General features: G+C 45.3%; 1 protein-coding gene across 3 annotated transcripts; it reads left to right on the forward strand.

Moving 5' to 3' along the window:
- Positions 1-1,824: 1,824 nt before the first annotated feature.
- Positions 1,825-17,547, forward strand: itfg2 (integrin alpha FG-GAP repeat containing 2). 3 transcript variants are annotated; one of them, XM_035748919.2, is made up of 11 exons: positions 1,825-2,175; positions 2,682-2,777; positions 2,960-3,001; positions 3,118-3,295; positions 3,415-3,554; positions 4,408-4,562; positions 4,711-4,859; positions 6,055-6,146; positions 6,232-6,349; positions 11,718-11,891; positions 17,380-17,547. In XM_035748919.2, exons 1-11 carry the CDS (start codon positions 2,080-2,082, stop codon positions 17,457-17,459), a joined length of 1,320 nt encoding a protein of 439 aa, XP_035604812.1. In that variant the 5' UTR covers positions 1,825-2,079; the 3' UTR covers positions 17,460-17,547. The 3 variants fall into 3 exon arrangements, with proteins under 3 accessions (XP_035604812.1, XP_035604813.1, XP_035604814.1); XM_035748920.2 differs by having other exon boundaries at positions 1,825-2,039; XM_035748921.2 differs by lacking the exon at positions 1,825-2,175 and adding an exon at positions 2,185-2,556.
- The last annotated feature ends 1,362 nt before the right edge of the window (positions 17,548-18,909 follow it).

Below are 18,909 nucleotides of genomic sequence, written 5' to 3' on the forward strand. Positions count from 1 at the left end.
AAAGTTTGAATGGCATCGCCTATATTCAGCTGCATTAACTATTCAATTGTGCTAAAAAACTAGAGTTTTTAGATGAAAGACCATATCTGAAATAAGACATTTGAAGTGCACAGTGTTGTCTAGCTAGCGTACATGACAGTATAGTGGACTTTTATTTTGAAAGTTTGGGACGTTTAAAATTAGGCGACTTTAAAACATCAATCTGATGCTTTTGTTTTACTTATTGAGTAAAAGAAAAGTGCTGTGCTATGCATTTGATTAATTAATGAGACCTGTCAGGAACATCTGGAGTGAATGGTAATGAACCATGCCATCACAAGGCATCTGAGTAATCTGAATCAACTTCTCTCAGCAGTTAGCCAATTGAAGAGATGCTGAACTGAATATTTATCTGAAATTCCCTACAGTCGATGTGGACAATCATCCAGTCCTGTTTGTTGCCAGTGATGTGCAGCTGTTTAATTGGTCATGACTACCTGCACACGCACACACGCACACGCACACGCACACACACACACACACACACACACACACACACACACACACACACGCACGCGCACACAGAGAGAGAGATCACCAGTGGTGGAAAAAGTACCCAACTGTCATACTTGAGTAAAAGTAAAGCTACCTTAATAGAAAATGACTAAAGTGAAAGTCACCCAGTAAAATTCTATTTGAGTAAAACTATTTGGTTTAAAATATACTTATGTATCAAAAGTAAAAGTATAAATAATTTCAAATTCTTTATATTAAGCAAGCCAGATGGCACCATTTTGTTATTTTTTCTTATTTATAGAAAGCCACAGGCACACTTCAACCTTCAGACATAATTTACAAACAAAGCATGTGTGTTTAGTGAGTCCGCCAGATCTGAGGCAGTAGGGATGAACAAGGATGTTTAGTTGATAAGTGTGTGAATTAGACTATTTTCCTGTCCTGCTAAGTATTCAAAATGTAAGTACTTTTGGGTGTCAAGGAAGATGTATGGAGTAAAAAGTACACTATTTTCTTAAAGGAATGTAGTGAAATAAAAGTACAAGTGGTCAAACATATAAATAGTAAAATAAAGTACAGATACCCCAAAAAACTACTTAAGTAGTACTTTAAAGTATTTTTACTTAAGTACTTTACACCACTGGAGATCACTGAAAACAGCGGCTCAACTGCAGTAACTATCCACAGGCTGTTATGTGCACTGAAATGATTCCGCACTTCTGAGAATATACCAACAAATGTAGGCCTTTCAAACATGTAGGCCTAATATCTAGGCAAACCAACGGTGGCTTGGGTTACTCACTCAAAGGGTCATATGGGTCAGAAGGGCCTTGGGTCAATAGACAGTATGCACGAGGTGAAATAGTTGTAAAATATTTTGTCTTGTACTGCAGCACCCTCTAGAGGATTGACAGTGCATCACCCAAATGCGTTTCAAGTCTATGTTAACTTGATGGCATTTGTACTGAGTTTTAAAAAATGGTTTTATTTAATGCCCACAGCAGTCTACCACGTTATTATTTTAGCTCACTGACATTATAATTTATCATTTACAATCATAGAATATTCTGGAATTACTAGGCTACATGTGAATGTGACATTAGGCTATATTATGAACAATTGAATAATCAGCTTGGTGGGATTCATTATTTGTACATAAACACAAATGCAGGGATTATGTTACAATATAATATATTTTTGTTGGCTGTTTAATTTGGTCTTTATTTATCAATAACTAACGATATCTGTATGATTACAATAGATGTCGCCACGTGACCATACAAATCGCAAATTACAAAACGCGTGAAGCTTGTCTGGAGTATGCTTCCGTACTGTTTTTTTTTTAATCACGTGTGCTTTGTTTAAGGAAGAGCGTACAAACCCTCGCGTTTTATAACTTCACTACAGCTTTCTGGTATTTTTAGTGGTTGATAATAGTTATCACGCCAAGTTTAAAAGCAGAAACAACGCTAAAATATACGCTTTAAAACAGCAACCTACTTGATGTTTCTCTAACTTGCTTTTGGATGGTGCAAATTGCAGCTGTCAGTGTCCAGCTCAGCTATCAAACTGTTATCTGGTGATATGCGGTCCTTGAGCTATGTTCAGCGTGTTAGTTTTGATTTCCCCGGAACCCTTTTCCCTCATGCAATTTGTCTTGGTGATGCGGACAATGACTCGGTAAAGTATCAGCAGCTAGACAATTATTCAGGGATCTTTCATTGTGTCCATGTTTTCGGACATTGGCAATCCTTGAAAAAAAAATGTGTGTAGTCTCAATGCTCACGGCTTTAGTGTATCCACCTCTTAGGGCCAGTTATACATATTGTAGGCCTACCAATGACATGTATCAACTCGTTTTTTTTGCCAGTTATTTCCCCCACCTACGTGGCAACATAAATAATTTTTCAGAAGTCATAGACTGCTCTGCCCACTCTCCACTTGCCCATTCATTGTCCAGCTGTGCCTTTCTAGTCCCTGTACTGTAAATAGCAACTCCTGCTTTAGAGGGTCTCTGACTCCATTCCCTCCAGTCACGATAAGAGGGTCAAGAGTGAAATGGTAGATGCCATAACAGTACTCCTATCACGTTCCTTGACCTTCAACATATTTAAGACAACATGTCTTATATCTACGGAAACCTTGACACCAGAACCTTGACATGAGCTGTTATTATTTTTGAACAGCTGAATGAACTTATTGTGGGTGACACCAGTGGAAAGCTGCATGTGTACAAGAACGATGACGCCAAGCCTTGGATCACTAGAACATGTGTGGGCATGGTAAGTGGCTGCTTAGAGGGCATTTGATCACTTCTCTGAGTTCAAATGTCAGCACATTTCAGTACAACTGTAGTGGCATGGAAGAGGAGATTTGAACACCGCTGTCTGCACATCTGATTTATATTGTTATTTTAGCAGATTTAGACATATTTAATGAATAATCTTTTTGGTTTATTTTTTAGCTCACCTGTGTTGGTGTTGGAGACATTTGCAACAAAGGAAGGGTGGGTGTGCAGAAACTGCATAGTCCTCCAGTCAGATGAGGAATATTTGTATTTTTCCCCCTTGCATCCAGTGTGTGCTATCACCTAACTATTCACTGCCTTAACTTATCCATCAGAACTTTGTAGTTGCTGTGGGTGCAGAGGGATGGTTTCACCTGTTTGACCTGTCTGCAGTGGCAGGAGCCAAGTCAGATTCATCCAGCCAGCAGGAGGCGCTGTTCTCTGACGACCAGAAACCCTGCTTCTCTCAGCACATTCCTGCCAACACCAAAGTCATCCTTATTAGTGACATAGGTAACCTCTCTGTTCTGCACCCATTTCGCCCTAGATGTAGGCACCCTCAATGCGATTGACCGCTTCTGTTTTTGACTGCTTTATTCTCAACTGTGTATGTGTGTGTACACGCTTTGCAGATGGGGATGGGCGCAGTGAGCTTGTAGTGGGATACACAGACCGTGTGGTGAGAGCGTTCCGCTGGGAGGAGCCTACCGATTCTTCAGACCTGAGCTCTGGACAGCTGGTCCTGCTGAAGAAGTGGCTTCTGGAGGGACAGGCAGGTCTATACACAAACATGGAATATGTCAATCAAAGACTGAAAACTCCTATCCTACGAAGCAATCTACTCAGGGTTTTCTAAAGCTTACTAGCTTCAGCTAGATTTACGTTCCAGCTCAAGCTTGGTGCCTTCTACGACGGTGGAAATTGCTCGTCCGCCTGCCGCTAACTAGCAGGCTTGTAACTGCTCATGTTGCACATGGCTAGTCGAACTCTTCATTGAGACAATGCTGAATCATTCGTCCATGAATTAATTAGTGCCACATTTTTATTTGCTCTGAAATAGAAATGAAGGAAAAGTTATTTTGAAAATTCAGCAGGCTATGGTGTGATAAAGGATTTTAGAAGTGCCATCTTTATTTTCTAACTTATCGTTAAGGCTGTCTTTGGTGTGCTTGTCAATGCACGAGCACCTTTCTTCCCACTCCTACTGATATTTGTTATTCATGAAGTCACACAAAAGTGTTACATTGCGTGGCGTTTAAAATGCATTCTATCATTACTAAATGTGTAATGTGATATATTTTAACATGACTATTTTGTCACACACAAAAAACATTGGATTAATAAAATATTGAATAAGTCGTCTTCCTCAAATGGAGGGGATGATGCAGTCTTTGCAAGAGGGAGTGAATCTGATTTAAATGGTCCTCAAGTCGCAGTCATTTCATTCAGGGTACGTGGAGTTAGCCTGCCCCGGAGCAGGTTAGTTCTTAAGGATTTGTTGTATGACTGGTTATCCCGAGTTGAACTCTGGCCCAACATATAAACCCCACATAACACTGGGTGACTTCACATCCTGTAAAGTGTACACTCTACTATTTCTAATCCATTATTTCCTCCTGTGACAGGTGGACAGCCTGTCAGTAAACCCAGACCTAGAGGGTCTTCCTGAACTGATGGTGTCCCAGCCTGGTTGTGGCTTTGCCATCCTGCTGTGCACATGGACACAACAGGGCTCCTCTGAGGCGGGGCCTGGGGAGGAGGCTCCACCCACTCCTGGCAGGTACATATCACTGGACATGCAGAGCACCTAATACATATGCAGTATTAATACATGTAGTAGACATATAACAGTGCTTTGGCTGTCTAATTATAGATAAGCTGTGCCAGTTCATGTTGGTATCGTTCTGTGTTTGTAATGTCTGTCACAGCGAGGGTCCCTCCAGAGACGTCATTCTGCATCTGACCACTGGTCGGATCCACAACAAGAACGTTTCCACTCATCTCATCGGGAGCATAAGCAGAGGCTCCAAAGGCGACTCCTCTAAATGCGGCCTGTTTGCCCTCTGTACTCTAGATGGTAAGTGTCTTAATTGAGTTGTTCAGAAGAGCAACGCTGCGTAATTCGCTAATCGCACCACTGACCACTCTAAACTTTTGTCCGCAGTCAGTCTCATAACAGATTTCTAATGAGGACGTGTTCAGATGGGACGTGTTAACATCACGGCAGTCAATTATCTTCGACAATAATGAGCGAAATCATAACTGCAGTGGGCTCGGCAACAACAAAAAATCAGATCCAAGGTTTATATGACATGTGGTTGTGAAGATACCTGACTGACCTGTTTATCTCAACAGACATGACCCTGTATGTCCAGCAGGTTTCTATAAGGAGGACATCTCTGACAGGCAGTATATCTGCCTAGCCTGCTCCTTTGCCCCCTTAAGGGGAAAAGGAAGACCTTTCTTACTCTCTCACCAATTACAATGTCTAACAAGGTCACTCAGAACTAGGAAAGGCATGTAGAACGGAGGACGGTGTTGTGGGTGAATGTTACCAGAGGAGACTGGTTGTGTTTGAGCAGGCTGAGGACTCTGCGAGCTCCTGGAGAGACTATCAATATTTAAAGAAAAGGGGAACCAATAGGATTATCTTACTAGAGTGTCTGGGCCAGTCACAGATAGGCTAATAATGATGCACCAAGAGAGGGCTTGACATGCCTGTGTACCCTAATTAGGATCAACATTTGAGCAATTCTGCTGAGGGAATAGTGAAATGTAACCAGATCATATTACAGCCATTTTATTTAAAACATTAAAGGTGACGCATGAAGATAATGTTGCAGTTTAATATGAAGATGATTTTTCCAAGTATTTGGATTTCGATTCAAAGCTTGTTGGTGTTTTCAGGAGAGATTGAGGGACAGAAATGATTGTGAATAAAGGTTACCTTCAACATTGTCATCTAAATGTCTCCATCCCTGAGCCCGAAGCAAGGAAATAGGGCAAAATTGGTGTCCAGCACTCGGACTGCTGCTGTAACCACAGAAATAATTAATTCCATTGAATGTTTTCCTTAACCTTGTGAGAACCAGTGATCTGCAGGTCTTGAGTTGTTTAAGTTCTCTGTATTTTTTTCTCGGACTGTCGTATTATATGCAGTTTAAACAATACCCTTGATACCATTAACAATATTAAGCATGAAATGTTGGTCATTTTAGTATGTGATTAACATGAGTATGTGATTAACGTGATTGTGTGTTTTTGTGTTCCAGGCACCCTGAAACTGATGGACAGTTCAGAGCAGTTGAAATGGTCAGTGCAGGTGGATCACCAGCTCTTTTCTCTGCAGAAGCTGGACGTCACAGTGAGTTTACAAAAACAATCTACGTTTTTTTTGTTTTTTGTGACCGTGCGGTTTTTGACATTGTGACTGTGCCTCTTGTCTCCAGGGCGACGGCAGAGAGGAGGTGGTGGCGTGTGCCTGGGATGGTCAGACCTACATCATCGACCACAACCGCATGGTGGTGCGGTTCCAGTTTGACGAGAACGTCAATGCTTTCTGTGCAGGTGAGACTCTAGTCATATCGCTCACCTATGTATGCCTGTTTAACGTAATGACTAAGCAAATGATATAGACCCGTACTCCTTCAAACATTCAACCTCCAGCTGCGTACCCCCTCTAGCACCAGGGTCAGCTGCGTACCCCCTCTAGCACCAGGGTCAGCTGCGTACCCCCTCTAGCACCAGGGTCAGCTGCGTACCCCCTCTAGCACCAGGGTCAGCTGCGTACCCCCTCTAGCACCAGGGTCAGCTGCGTGCCCCCTCTAGCACCAGGGTCAGCTGCGTGCCCCCTCTAGCACCAGGGTCAGCTGCGTGCCCCCTCTAGCACCAGGGTCAGCTGCGTGCCCCCTCTAGCACCAGGGTCAGCTGCGTGCCCCCTCTAGCACCAGGGTCAGCTGCGTGCCCCCTCTAGCACCAGGGTCAGCTGCGTGCCCCCTCTAGCACCAGGGTCAGCTGCGTACCCCCTCTAGCACCAGGGTCAGCTGCGTACCCCCTCTAGCACCAGGGTCAGCTGCGTACCCCCTCTAGCACCAGGGTCAGCTGCGTACCCCCTCTAGCACCAGGGTCAGCTGCGTGCCCCCTCTAGCCCCAGGGTCAGCTGCGTGCCCCCTCTAGCACCAGGGTCAGCTGCGTGCCCCCTCTAGCACCAGGGTCAGCTGCGTGCCCCCTCTAGCACCAGGGTCAGCTGCGTGCCCCCTCTAGCACCAGGGTCAGCTGCGTACCCCCTCTAGCACCAGGGTCAGCTGCGTACCCCCTCTAGCACCAGGGTCAGCTGCGTACCCCCTCTAGCACCAGGGTCAGCGCACGCTCAAATGTTTTTTGTTGTTTCCATCATTGTAAGTCTGCCACGCACACACTATACGATACATTTACGTAACATAAGAATGAGTGTGAGTTTTTGTCACAACCTGGCTCGTGGGACGCGACAAAGAGCTCTTATAGGACCAGGGCACAAATAATAATAATATAATAATAATCAATAATTTTGCTCTTTATTCATCAAAAATTGTGAATAACTCACCACAGGTTCATGAGAAGGGTGTGCTTGAAAGGATGCACATAACTCTGCAATTTTGGGTTGTATTGGTGTGGTGGTTCATTTCTGTATCATCAAATAGGAGAGACAAACTTATCACACAAGTCAGAGTTATACTTAAACTGAATCCTTATTAGTGAGAGCTTTGCAATAGCGATGGCTGGTTGGCGAATCACGCTAAGATGATTCGTTGAGAGCCCAGAGACGAAAGGTCTTTTATAGCCAAGATACACCACTTTCAACCTACATGACGAACAACAGATGTATAGAATGGGTCACAAGGTTAAGATCTGTATGAAATATACCTATAATACATAGCAGACAGTATCTGCTGGTCAACAGTTTTCATTGTATAGACCAGTGTCTGGCCCTCAGATGCCAAACTGGACCATCTCTCCCTGGTACGGTACAGTGCAGAAACATTAATTCATGCTCTGGAATGCTCTTTAGGTTTTATCACCCAAAAGACATCGTAAATCTCCTGTCAGTGTTTTCTCCCAGAGGCCCATCCTCAGTAGAACACACACACACAATAGTTAACAGAATACTCTATTCTGTTGCATAAAACAACTATTTTATACAATTTGATACAATAAAAGTATTATAACATAATCTTGCAATTTTTCCACCTTATTGGAGAGAGTCTGTGCCTGTGCCTGTTTAGATTTCATGCGAGTGAGGACTGAGAATCCACTCTCACATAGGTACGTGGTTGCAAAGGGCATCAGTGTCTTAACAGCGCGATTTGCTAAGGCAAGAAACTGAGCGCAGCCCAATCCAGAAATCTGGCAGTGCCTTCAGATTTAAATTCAATTTTCACAGAACCGCTTGTTGCAAATTCTGATGAGGCTCTTGTTCAGATATCGGTAAGTGGACTGGTGGCAGGGCATGAAAGGGATAACGAATCCAGTTGTTTGTGTCGTCCGTTTCGGGAAAGTACCTGCGTAGTTGCACACCCAACTCACTTCGGTGCTTTGCTATATCACATTTGACATTGTCCGTAAGCTTGAGTTCATTTGCACACAAAAAAATCATACAATGATGGAAAGACCTGTGTGTTGTCCTTGTTAATGCAGACAGAGAAGAGCTCCAACTTCTTAATCATAGCCTCAATTTTGTCCCGCACATTAAATATAGTTGCAGAGAGTCCCTGTAATCCAAGATTCAGATCATTCAGGTGAGAAACAACATCCCCCAGATAGGCCGGTCGTGTGAGAAACAACATCCCCCAGATAGGCCGGTCGTGTGAGAAACAACATCCCCCAGATAGGCCGGTCGTGTGAGAAACAACATCCCCCAGATAGGCCGGTCGTGTGAGAAACAACATCCCCCAGATAGGCCGGTCGTGTGAGAAACAACATCCCCCAGATAGGCCGGTCGTGTGAGAAACAACATCCCCCAGATAGGCCGGTCGTGTGAGAAACAACATCCCCCAGATAGGCCGGTCGTGTGAGAAACAACATCCCCCAGATAGGCCGGTCGTGTGAGAAACAACATCCCCCAGATAGGCCGGTCGTGTGAGAAACAACATCCCCCAGATAGGCCGGTCGTGTGAGAAACAACATCCCCCAGATAGGCCGGTCGTGTGAGAAACAACATCCCCCAGATAGGCCGGTCGTGTGAGAAACAACATCCCCCAGATAGGACCGGTCGTGTGAGAAACAACATCCCCCAGATAGGCCGGTCGTGTGAGAAACAACATCCCCCAGATAGGCCGGTCGTGTGAGAAACAACATCCCCCAGATAGGCCGGTCGTGTGAGAAACAACATCCCCCAGATAGGCCGGTCGTGTGAGAAACAACATCCCCCAGATAGGCCGGTCGTGTGAGAAACTCGTCATCATGCAAGCAGTCAGACAAGTGAAAATGATGGTCAGTAAAGAAAACTTTAAGCTCGTCTCAATTCCAAAAAACGTGTCTATTTTTCCCCTTGATAACCAGCGCACTTCTGTATATTGTAAAAGCGCTACATGGTCGCTGCCCATATCATTGCATAGTGCAGAAAATACACGAGTTCAGGGGCCTTGCTTTAACAAAGTTAACCATTTTCACTCTAGTGTCCAAAACATCTTTCAAACTGTTAGGCATTCCTTTGGCAGCAAGAGCCTCTCTGTGGATGCTGCCAATGTTTCACAACGCATCAGTGACATGGCAGGAGATGTTTTGAAACAATTAGTGCTTCGCATACAAGCCAGTGAATTGTTACAGCTGGATGAGTCAACAGACGTGGCGGGCCTGGCACAGCTCCTGATATATGTCCGTTATGTGGAGTGGGAGCTACCACTCCACTGTCTCCCTGTCATGCCTTTTGCGCCATCAGTACAGATACCAACACATATTGACCACCAAAGTTCATTTAATGTCACAAAGCTGTCCAGTACTTTAAAAATATTCTCTCCTGTTGTCCTGGTTTCCAGTGGTTTGCAGAAGAGGGTGTCTTCCTTAATTGACCTCCCATAAACGTAATGACATATACCAGGAGCTGTGCCAGGCCCGCCACGTCTGTTGACTCATCCAGCTGTAACAATTCACTGGCTTGTATGCGAAGCACTAATTGTTTCAAAACATCTCCTGCCATGTCACTGATGTGTTGTTTGATGAAGCCATTGTTTGTATAGTTTTTTTGTTGGCCTTTTCCCCAGCATTGTCCCAGCCATATCCGCAGCAGCAGGAAGAATGAAGTCCTCCACAATAGTATGGGGCTTGCCTGTCCTATCCACTCAGTAGCTCACCATATAAGACACTTCTAGACCATTCTTATTAATGGTATCTTTTATACATGTCTTAATACTTGAAACTTGTCTTAATTCTCGCTCAAAAAACTCCTGTGGCTTATTTAAAAAATTGGCATGTTTTGTTTCTAAATATCTGCGCAAGAGGGAAGGTTTCATTGAGTTGTGAGATAGTACTTTTGCACATATAACACACTGTGGCTGAGGAAAGGCACTACTCCCAATATAAGTGAGCCCCAAATCCATGTAGTTCTCATCATATTTGCGCCTCTTGGATGGTCCAACGTCCCTGTCTGTTGTTTGGTGCTTTCCCAGGTACCTACGGACCGTTAGTGGAATTCTCGTGAGAGAATAACGGTTAATGTGATTGGATGTTAATTATTTGACTAGGCTACCTGTATTTGACATTGTGTTGTTATTTTGCTGAACACTAGATGGTTTAATTGTATTTTTGGTAGTGAAACGACGCTACTCAGACGAGAAAAAAAACTCACCCAAATGTATAGCCCTGTTGGAAAATATAATGGACTGTTTGAAAATGTGAAGAATTTAAATATTTTTAAATACAATTATTATTATTTTTTAAATGGGAATCACATTTTAATTTGGCGTACCCCCGACAGCATTGGGTACCCAAATTTGTGAATGGCTGATATAGACAGTGTTAATTCCGTATGTTTCCAGATCATGTCACCATTAGATGGCAGTGTTGGATTTCAGGCTCACATAAACAAGCTTCATCCTCCATCTCAGGCTCTGTCAAACGCTGTTTCTCCAATCTCTGCACGAGCCCCAGTGGCTCTCTGAGAGCAGAGAGAGATCATATTGTTATCTAAAAAGAGGATTAAAGAAATGGACGAGAATAAAAATGTAATGTTATTTGTCCCATGCTTGGTAAACAACAGGTTTATGCTAACTTCCGGGCGCTTTCCAACAGCGCAGAGGATAATACAAATAATAATAATACCACAAGGAATAAATGCGGAATGTGTAACGATGAACGCATGTTGAAGCTACAGACAGGACTTAATCTTCAAGCACACTGCCTGCATTCTACAGTGCTATCAGAGTTGGTGTGTGAACAACACACGCTCAGGGCTCATCCATGCTTTGTCTCTGTGCTCATTGGAGTGCATTAGCTCAGCCTCACCACTGTTGGCATTTCTTGCGAGCCAGTGTTCACAGGTGTGTTCACAGGTGTGTTCACAGGTGTGTTCACAGGTGTGTTCACAGGTGTGTTCACAGGTGTGTTCACAGGTGTGTTCACAGGGTCACAGTGATGAGCAAATATGTTCTTACCTACTAAAATAAATAAAAATGCATTGGTCATTTGGTGCTTGTTTTTAAGCACTTCATGGTAAGGTCTGTCTGTACCTGTTGTATTCGGCACATGTAACAAATAAAATCAGATTTATTTAATTTGAACAATCTTATTTCTAAGCATCTCCTATTGTCACAATGTATATTTTACTGTAATGACTAGGGCCTGGAGTTTGTCCTGATTAGGACATGTGATTAGGGAAATCTCAGGCCCCTAGTCATGGAATATGTGGAATATGTTCTTCCCTGTGGTTGTCGAACCGACCTTACATGTTGGTGTTTAACAGGTCAGTACACCTGTAAGGATGGCAAGAACAGCCCCTGTCTGGTGTACGTCAGCTTCAACCACAAGATCTATGTGTACTGGAGGGTGGAGCTGGAGCGCATGGAGCCCACCCATCTCCTTAGGGTCCTGGAGGAGAGGCCAGAGTTCAAGGCCCAGCTGGAGCAACTGGGAGTGGGTGAGTTGGAGTTAGACAAGAATATAAACCTAAAAGCTACTCTCATTCAAATCATATCTAGAATTTTTTGTGTTAGGTCTAACCTCAACCCCAGCCTTATTAGAGAGAGCTGACAGGTGGACTAAGTAGGTTGAAATACATCTTGAATGTAATTTAATTAGACCACTGCACCAGGTAGAAGCTCCTGGTTTTCCCTGTCCACCATGTTGTTTAGTTCCCCATTAACTCCGCTAATGCTACCTGACACATAAACAGTGCATCTCCTGTCCTGTGTGCATGTCCTCTAACTAAGAGTAAGGGAAACAGATTAAATGTGTGTGTCCTCTACTCGTCTACATGTATGTAAAACCTGTCCCTGCCAGCAGACTGTTGTTCTGATGCGTGACTGGAGAATTTATAGAAGCAGAGGCTGGAATCCACGCATTCACTCCTATGGAGCAGAGGGGACCGCTCTCTTCATCTCGCTCGCTCTGCCTCTCTTCTTCGCTCTCTCTATCCCAGGGGAATTCTCTCTCAGCAGGCTAGCAACACTGTCAAACACTGCCCAGATTCACAAACACATCACACACAATCATAATGGTGTCTTTTTGTAGGCACGAGTCTGCCATGGTTCATGGGCAAAGCCTATGGGTAAAATGAATGGAGTTTTTGGATAAACGCGCCGAAAATAAGGTTGGTGGTAAACACAGGCTTAGGGGATCTTGTTCTATGAGATAATCTTCATCCGCTAATATCACTTTTTGTGAATTCTGAAGCATTTATGTCATCCCAAAAATTACAAAGGGCATAAAAGGCTTCATAATTCATAAAGGTCACGTTAACGGCCTGATATTATCTCCTCGAACAAAACGTATAAGATCTCCTAAGCCCGTGTTAACCTTATTTTCAGCGTTTATCCCAAAACCCCATTCTTTCCCATTCATTTTCCCTATAGAAACGAACCAGAGGTATCTCATTTCAGTTTTTTAGGACGACAACCTGCCAAGCTCTATTCAGGCTTCTCTTTCTGCTCCGTGGGCACTATCTCCATCTGTCCCTGGGCTGCCCCACTAATGAATGACATAGACTGCACTACATAATACAGTAGCTAGCTTTCTGTCTATGTTTGTGTTGTATATGCACGTACTGTGTGACTGTTCGTTTGTACTATACTCTGCTGCGCTACATGGCCCTCTCTGTAGGAGCCAGTAGCTGCTGTGCTCTCTGAGTGACAGATGGTCCAGCTACCTGACCCAGTGGAGGCTGCTGGGGGGAGGACGGCTCATAATAATGGCCAGAACAGAGCAAATGGATTGGCATCAAACACCTGGAAACCATGTGTTTGATGTATTTGATACCATTCCACTTATTTTTTTCTTCAATGTTTTTATTGTTGTTTTTGATTATATAGTCTACAGATAGCCATTTCATGTAGGCCTCATTCATATATATTTTTTAAATGTACTGATGACAGATTTCCTAACAGCAGCTAAGCCTAGTAGCTTCCTGTTCCTGCAGCGTGTTAATAATTGAACCCCTGGGCGTGTTGGTGCTCCTTCCTGCGATTTCAGAGAACTGTTACCTAACTCATCATGAGACACATAGTGGTCATGGAGGCTGAGGAGGGGGTAGGGACAGAGAGAGAGAGGGGGGACAGAGAGAGAGAGAGAGAGGGGGGTAGGGACAGAGAGGGGGGTAGGGACAGAGAGGGGGGGACAGAGAGGGGGGTGGGGTAGGGAGAGAGAGGGGGGTAGGGACAGAGGGGGGGGGGTAGGGAGAGAGAGAGAGGGGTAGGGACAGAGGGGGGGGTAGGGACAGAGAGAGAGAGGGGTAGGGACAGAGAGGGGGGTAGGGACAGAGAGGGGGGTAGGGACAGAGAGAGAGAGGGGTAGGGACAGAGAGAGAGAGGGGTAGGGACAGAGAGGGGGGGTAGGGACAGAGAGGGGGGTAGGGACAGAGAGAGAGAGGGGTAGGGACAGAGAGAGAGAGGGGGGTAGGGAGAGAGGGGGGGTAGGGAGAGAGGGGGGGGTAGGGACAGAGGGGGGTAGGGAGAGAGAGAGAGGGGTAGGGACAGAGGGGGGGTAGTGACAGAGAGAGAGAGGGGGTAGGTACTGAGAGAGGGGGGTAGGGACAGAGAGAGAGAGGGGTAGGGACAGAGAGAGAGAGGGGTAGGGACAGAGAGGGGGGGTAGGGACAGAGAGGGGGGGGGGTAGGGACAGAGAGAGAGAGGGGTAGGGACAGAGAGAGAGGGGGGTAGGGACAGAGAGAGAGAGAGGGGGGTAGGGACAAAGAGAGAGAGGGGGGGTAGGGACAAAGAGAGAGAGGGGGGGACAAAGAGAGAGAGGGGGGGGACAGGGACAGAGAGAGGGGGGGTAGGGACAGAGAGAGGGGGGTAGGGACAGTGAGAGAGGGGGTAGGGACAGAGAGAGGGGGGGGTAGGGACAGAGAGAGAGGGGGGTAGGGACAGAGAGAGGGGGGTAGGGACAGAGAGAGAGAGAGGGGGACAGAGAGAGAGAGAGGGGTAAGGACCGAGAGAGAGAGGGGGGACCGAGAGAGAGAGAGAGGGGGGGACCGAGAGAGAGAGAGGGGGGGACAGGGACAGAGAGAGAGGGGGTAGGGACAGAGAGAGAGGGGGGTAGGGACAGAGAGCGAGAGAGGGGGGACAGAGAGAGAGAGAGAGGGGGGACAGAGAGAGAGGGGGTAAGGACAGAGAGAGAGGTGGGGGTGTAGGGACAGAGAGAGGGGGGGGTAGGGACAGAGAGAGAGAGAGGGGGGGGTGGGGACAGAGAGAGAGAGGGGGGGAAGGACCGAGAGAGAGAGAGGGGGGGACCGAGAGAGAGAGAGAGAGAGGGGGGACCGAGAGAGAGAGAGGGGGTAGGGACAGAGAGAGAGGGGGGTAGGGACAGAGAGAGAGAGGGGGTAAGGACAGAGAGAGAGAGAGGGGGGACAGAGAGAGAGAGGGGGGGGGACAGAGAGAGAGGGGGTAAGGACAGAGAGAGGGGGGGGTAGGGACAGAGAGCGGGAGGGGCTAAACCCAGCTAGCAGTGTGACATCAGCTTATTGCTGATAGATAGCAGAGAGAGGGGGGTAGGGACAGAGAGAGAGGGGGTGGGGACAGAGAGAGAGAGAGGGGGTAGGGACAGAGAGGAGGTGGGGGTAGGGACAGAGAGGAGGTGGGGGTAGGGACAGAGAGAGAGAGGGGGTAGGGACAGAGAGGGGGGAGAGAGGGGGGACTGAGAGAGTGAGAGGGGGTAGGGACAGAGAGAGAGAGAGAGCCCCAGGACAACAGCACAATTAGACCCAACCAAATCATGAGAAAACAAAAAGATAATGACTTAACACATTGGAAAGAATTAACAAAAAAACAGAGCAAACTAGAATGCTATTTGGCCCTACACAGAGAGTACACAGCGGCAGAATACCTGACCACTGTGACTGACCCAAAATTAAGGAAAGCTTTGACTATGTACAGACTCAGTGAGCATAGCCTTGCTATTGAGAAAGGCCGCCGTAGGCAGACATGGCTCTCAAGAGAAGACAGGCTATGTGCTCACTGCCCACAAAATGAGGTGGAAACTGAGCTGCACTTCCTAACCTCCTGCCCAATGTATGACCATATTAGAGAGACATATTTCCCCAGATCACACAGATCCACAAAGAATTCGAAAACATATCCAATTTTGAAAAACTCCCATACCTACTGGGTGAAATTCCACAGTGTGCCATCACAGCAGCAAGATTTGTGACCTGTTGCCACGAGAAAAGGGCAACCAGTGAAGAACAAACACCATTGTAAATACAACCCATATTTATGCTTATTTATTTTATCTTGTGTCATTTAATTATTTGTACATTGTGTATATATATGTATGTATATATATATATATATATATATATATATATATGTATGTATATATATATATATATATATATATATATATATATATATATATATAATATGACATTTGTAATGTCTTTACTGTTTTGAAACTGTTGTATGTGTAATGTTTACTGTTAATTTTGTTGTTTTTCACTTTATATATTCACTTTGTATGTTGTCTACCTCACTTGCTTTGGCAATGTTAACACATGTTTCCCATGCCAATAAAGCCCTTGAATTGAATTGAGAGAGAGAGAGAGAGAGGGGGGACCGAGAGGGGGTAGGGACAGAGAGAGAGAGAGAGAGAGAGAGAGAGGGGGCGAGAGAGGGGGGTAGGGACAGAGAGAGAGGGGGGTAGGGAGAGAGAGAGAGAGGAGAGAGAGAGAGAGAGAGAGAGAGAGAGAGAGAGAGAGAGAGAGAGAGAGAGAGAGAGAGAGAGAGAGAGAGAGAGGAGAGAGAGAGAGAGAGAGAGAGAGAGAGAGAGAGAGAGAGAGAGAGAGAGAGAGAGAGAGAGAGAGAGAGAGAGAGAGAGAGAGAGAGAGGTGGGGGCAGAGAGAGGGGGCTAAACCCAGCTAGCAGTGTGACATCAGCTTATTGCTGATAGATAGCGCTGCCTGTGTGTGTGTGTGTGTGTGAAGCTGTCGCCTGTCACCAAGTCTGAGTTCCACACAATGGTAGGCATCTTCACTCACACAAATATCAACCAAACACATCCCCCTTCTCTCACTCTGTCGACATAACTGAGATATTATTATATATGAGTCATTGCTTAATAGCAAGGAAGATGGTAAAGTAAATGTATCTACAGTGTGTTTTATGTTTATCTAGAAGCTTCTTTTCTCTGGCTTCACAATGTGACAATGCATGATAATTCTGGCTGTTGCTGTACAGGTGAAAGCAAGACACCATGAGGAGAGAGGCATATTTGTTATACCTATGGGGACTTTTATCTCTCTTTGCTTGTGTTTATTTCAGCAGTAAATGAATAATCTGAATGTCTTCTCAGCAGCGTTGCCATGCAGATGGTACAGTTTACTTTGTACCACCACTCTCAGGTGTAAGCTGAAACATTTATGTTAAGTGACCTGTGTACCTGTCTGCAGTATGTCATTACTATGTAAATATGGGTTTGAACAGCACTTACAAATTTGGACCCTCAACAAGAAAGCTCAGACATGCAGCTACTACATACTACCTGTCTGCATCTCTTGATTTAACATCCTGCCCTAATGCATTTTCTTTAAGGGGCCAGCTATATGAAGGGTCCATCCGTAATGCATGGCATCCTGCTTCTGCATGATGATGTCACACTTTTTCTGCATTACCTTCCCTAAGCAACCATGGTCATGCATTCTAAACTCCCCAGTTTAAGTGAATGCCGGTAGAAGAGCTCCTCAGAGCAGCAGGGAGCTCCTCCACTGGCTGAGCTGTTATTTATGATTCATCTAAAGCAGTGCTCTCATCTGCATTTCAAAACCCACTCTGACTCAACCCCACTAAAGACAGTTTAATACAGAGCAGTCCCAGCTCCCTCAGAGGGACTCGAACCTGCAACCTTTCAATCAGAAGGCGGGGTCATATGATCATTGTCTGGTCAAGGGTCATAGCCACCATTTGTGTCTCTGACAGACGCTGAGGACAGGGAGGCCGTGAGAGAGCTGGTGGGAGACACACTCTATGGACACACGCTGAAGAAGCAGGCCGGATGACCTTAACACGACCCTCTCCACTCCTCCAACCCCCCCCTCTTTCTCCTCGTTTATGTAAATATTCTGAATAAAGGCTGAATCACACTGACTGTTAGTTGTCTCATGTTTTTGGTAGAATCTTATTATGAAACATGTCTGGTTTGCCTAGCTCAGCTTGTATCTATTTCATACTGTCTCAGATCTCCCTTCTGGCATAGTTATTGGTATTCCAAGCACCAGATTGGTTTAGAAATAGGGTCTGGAAGACACATTGAAGTGATATATGCTCTCAATGTGAATAACCTGTATAGGTTCAACCCCCAATATTTATTCCTGGTTTTTGATCTTGTAAGTTATACCAAATGTCAGCCATTTTAGTCCCTTTCTTTCTGTCTTTTTGTTCTCCGATCCTCAAGGATCTGGAGAGGTACTGATGTTGCATAATACCAACAGTGTTATGTAACTTGACCATCAGCAGCAAGACTGTACTCTTGTTTGTCAATGTTGTATTGCAGAGGACTTCTAAGTCGAGGCAACAAGCATAAACACTGGCTGACTGCTGGATGGGTCTATAGGGGAATCCTCCTTTCTCCCATAGGGAAAATCCTATATCAGCCTCTAGTCTGTCTACTCTGGTTCTCATGTATTATAAATGAGGAGGGACAAGTGGAGGACTCAGTGGCTGCCTCAAGTGTGTATGCGTGTGTCTAGACTCCGGGCTCAGGTGTCTCTTGTGTATCCTACTCTGGAGCTCTCCCCTCCTTTATGGGCCAAAGCCCTGCAGTGCAGTATGTACCAAAGCAGGGACACTTTGTTTGTAATCTGTTTAGTTTCACTTCTCCATGTTAGAAGTTGCATACAGGTAGCTGCCAAAATAATGGAAAAAAATAGCAATTGAAAGCAGGTGCTTCCACACAGGTGTGGTTCCTGAGTTAATTAAACGTTTAACATCCCATCAAGCTTAGTGTCATGTAAAGAAAAATCTGGGTAGGCCATTATTTCGCCTACCATAGCTATGACTCCATAGGATGGCAATGCCCCCATCCACTGCATTTTTCACCACCATTAACAAAACACCAAAGTTGGAATTTCTTGTGGAGGAGGGGTGTCGCATCCCCCCAACAGTGTTCCAGAAACCTGTAGAATCTTTGCCAAGGGGCATCGATGCTGTTCTGGCTCGTGGTGACGCAACGCCCTATTAAGACACTTTATGTTGGTGTTTCCTTTATTTTGGCAGTTTCCTGTACGTTCATTAAGGTATTTAATGAACCGGCCATGGGAACAGTAGAATGATGTGTGTTCTATGTCCTCCTTCCTCTCTGTTAATCATTATATTCATGGGTCTGGCCAGGCTGTTCAAAAAGTCATGTGATTATGTTTGTAGGTTGATCGTTGCGCCCATTACTGAGGGAAAAAAACACTGCTATATGCCCTTATATGTAGCCGGCCCATTGGTCAGCAGCATTCCTAT

The sequence above is a fragment of the Oncorhynchus keta genome, chromosome 33, assembly GCF_023373465.1.
Source record: "Oncorhynchus keta strain PuntledgeMale-10-30-2019 chromosome 33, Oket_V2, whole genome shotgun sequence".
NCBI lineage: Eukaryota > Metazoa > Chordata > Actinopteri > Salmoniformes > Salmonidae > Oncorhynchus > Oncorhynchus keta.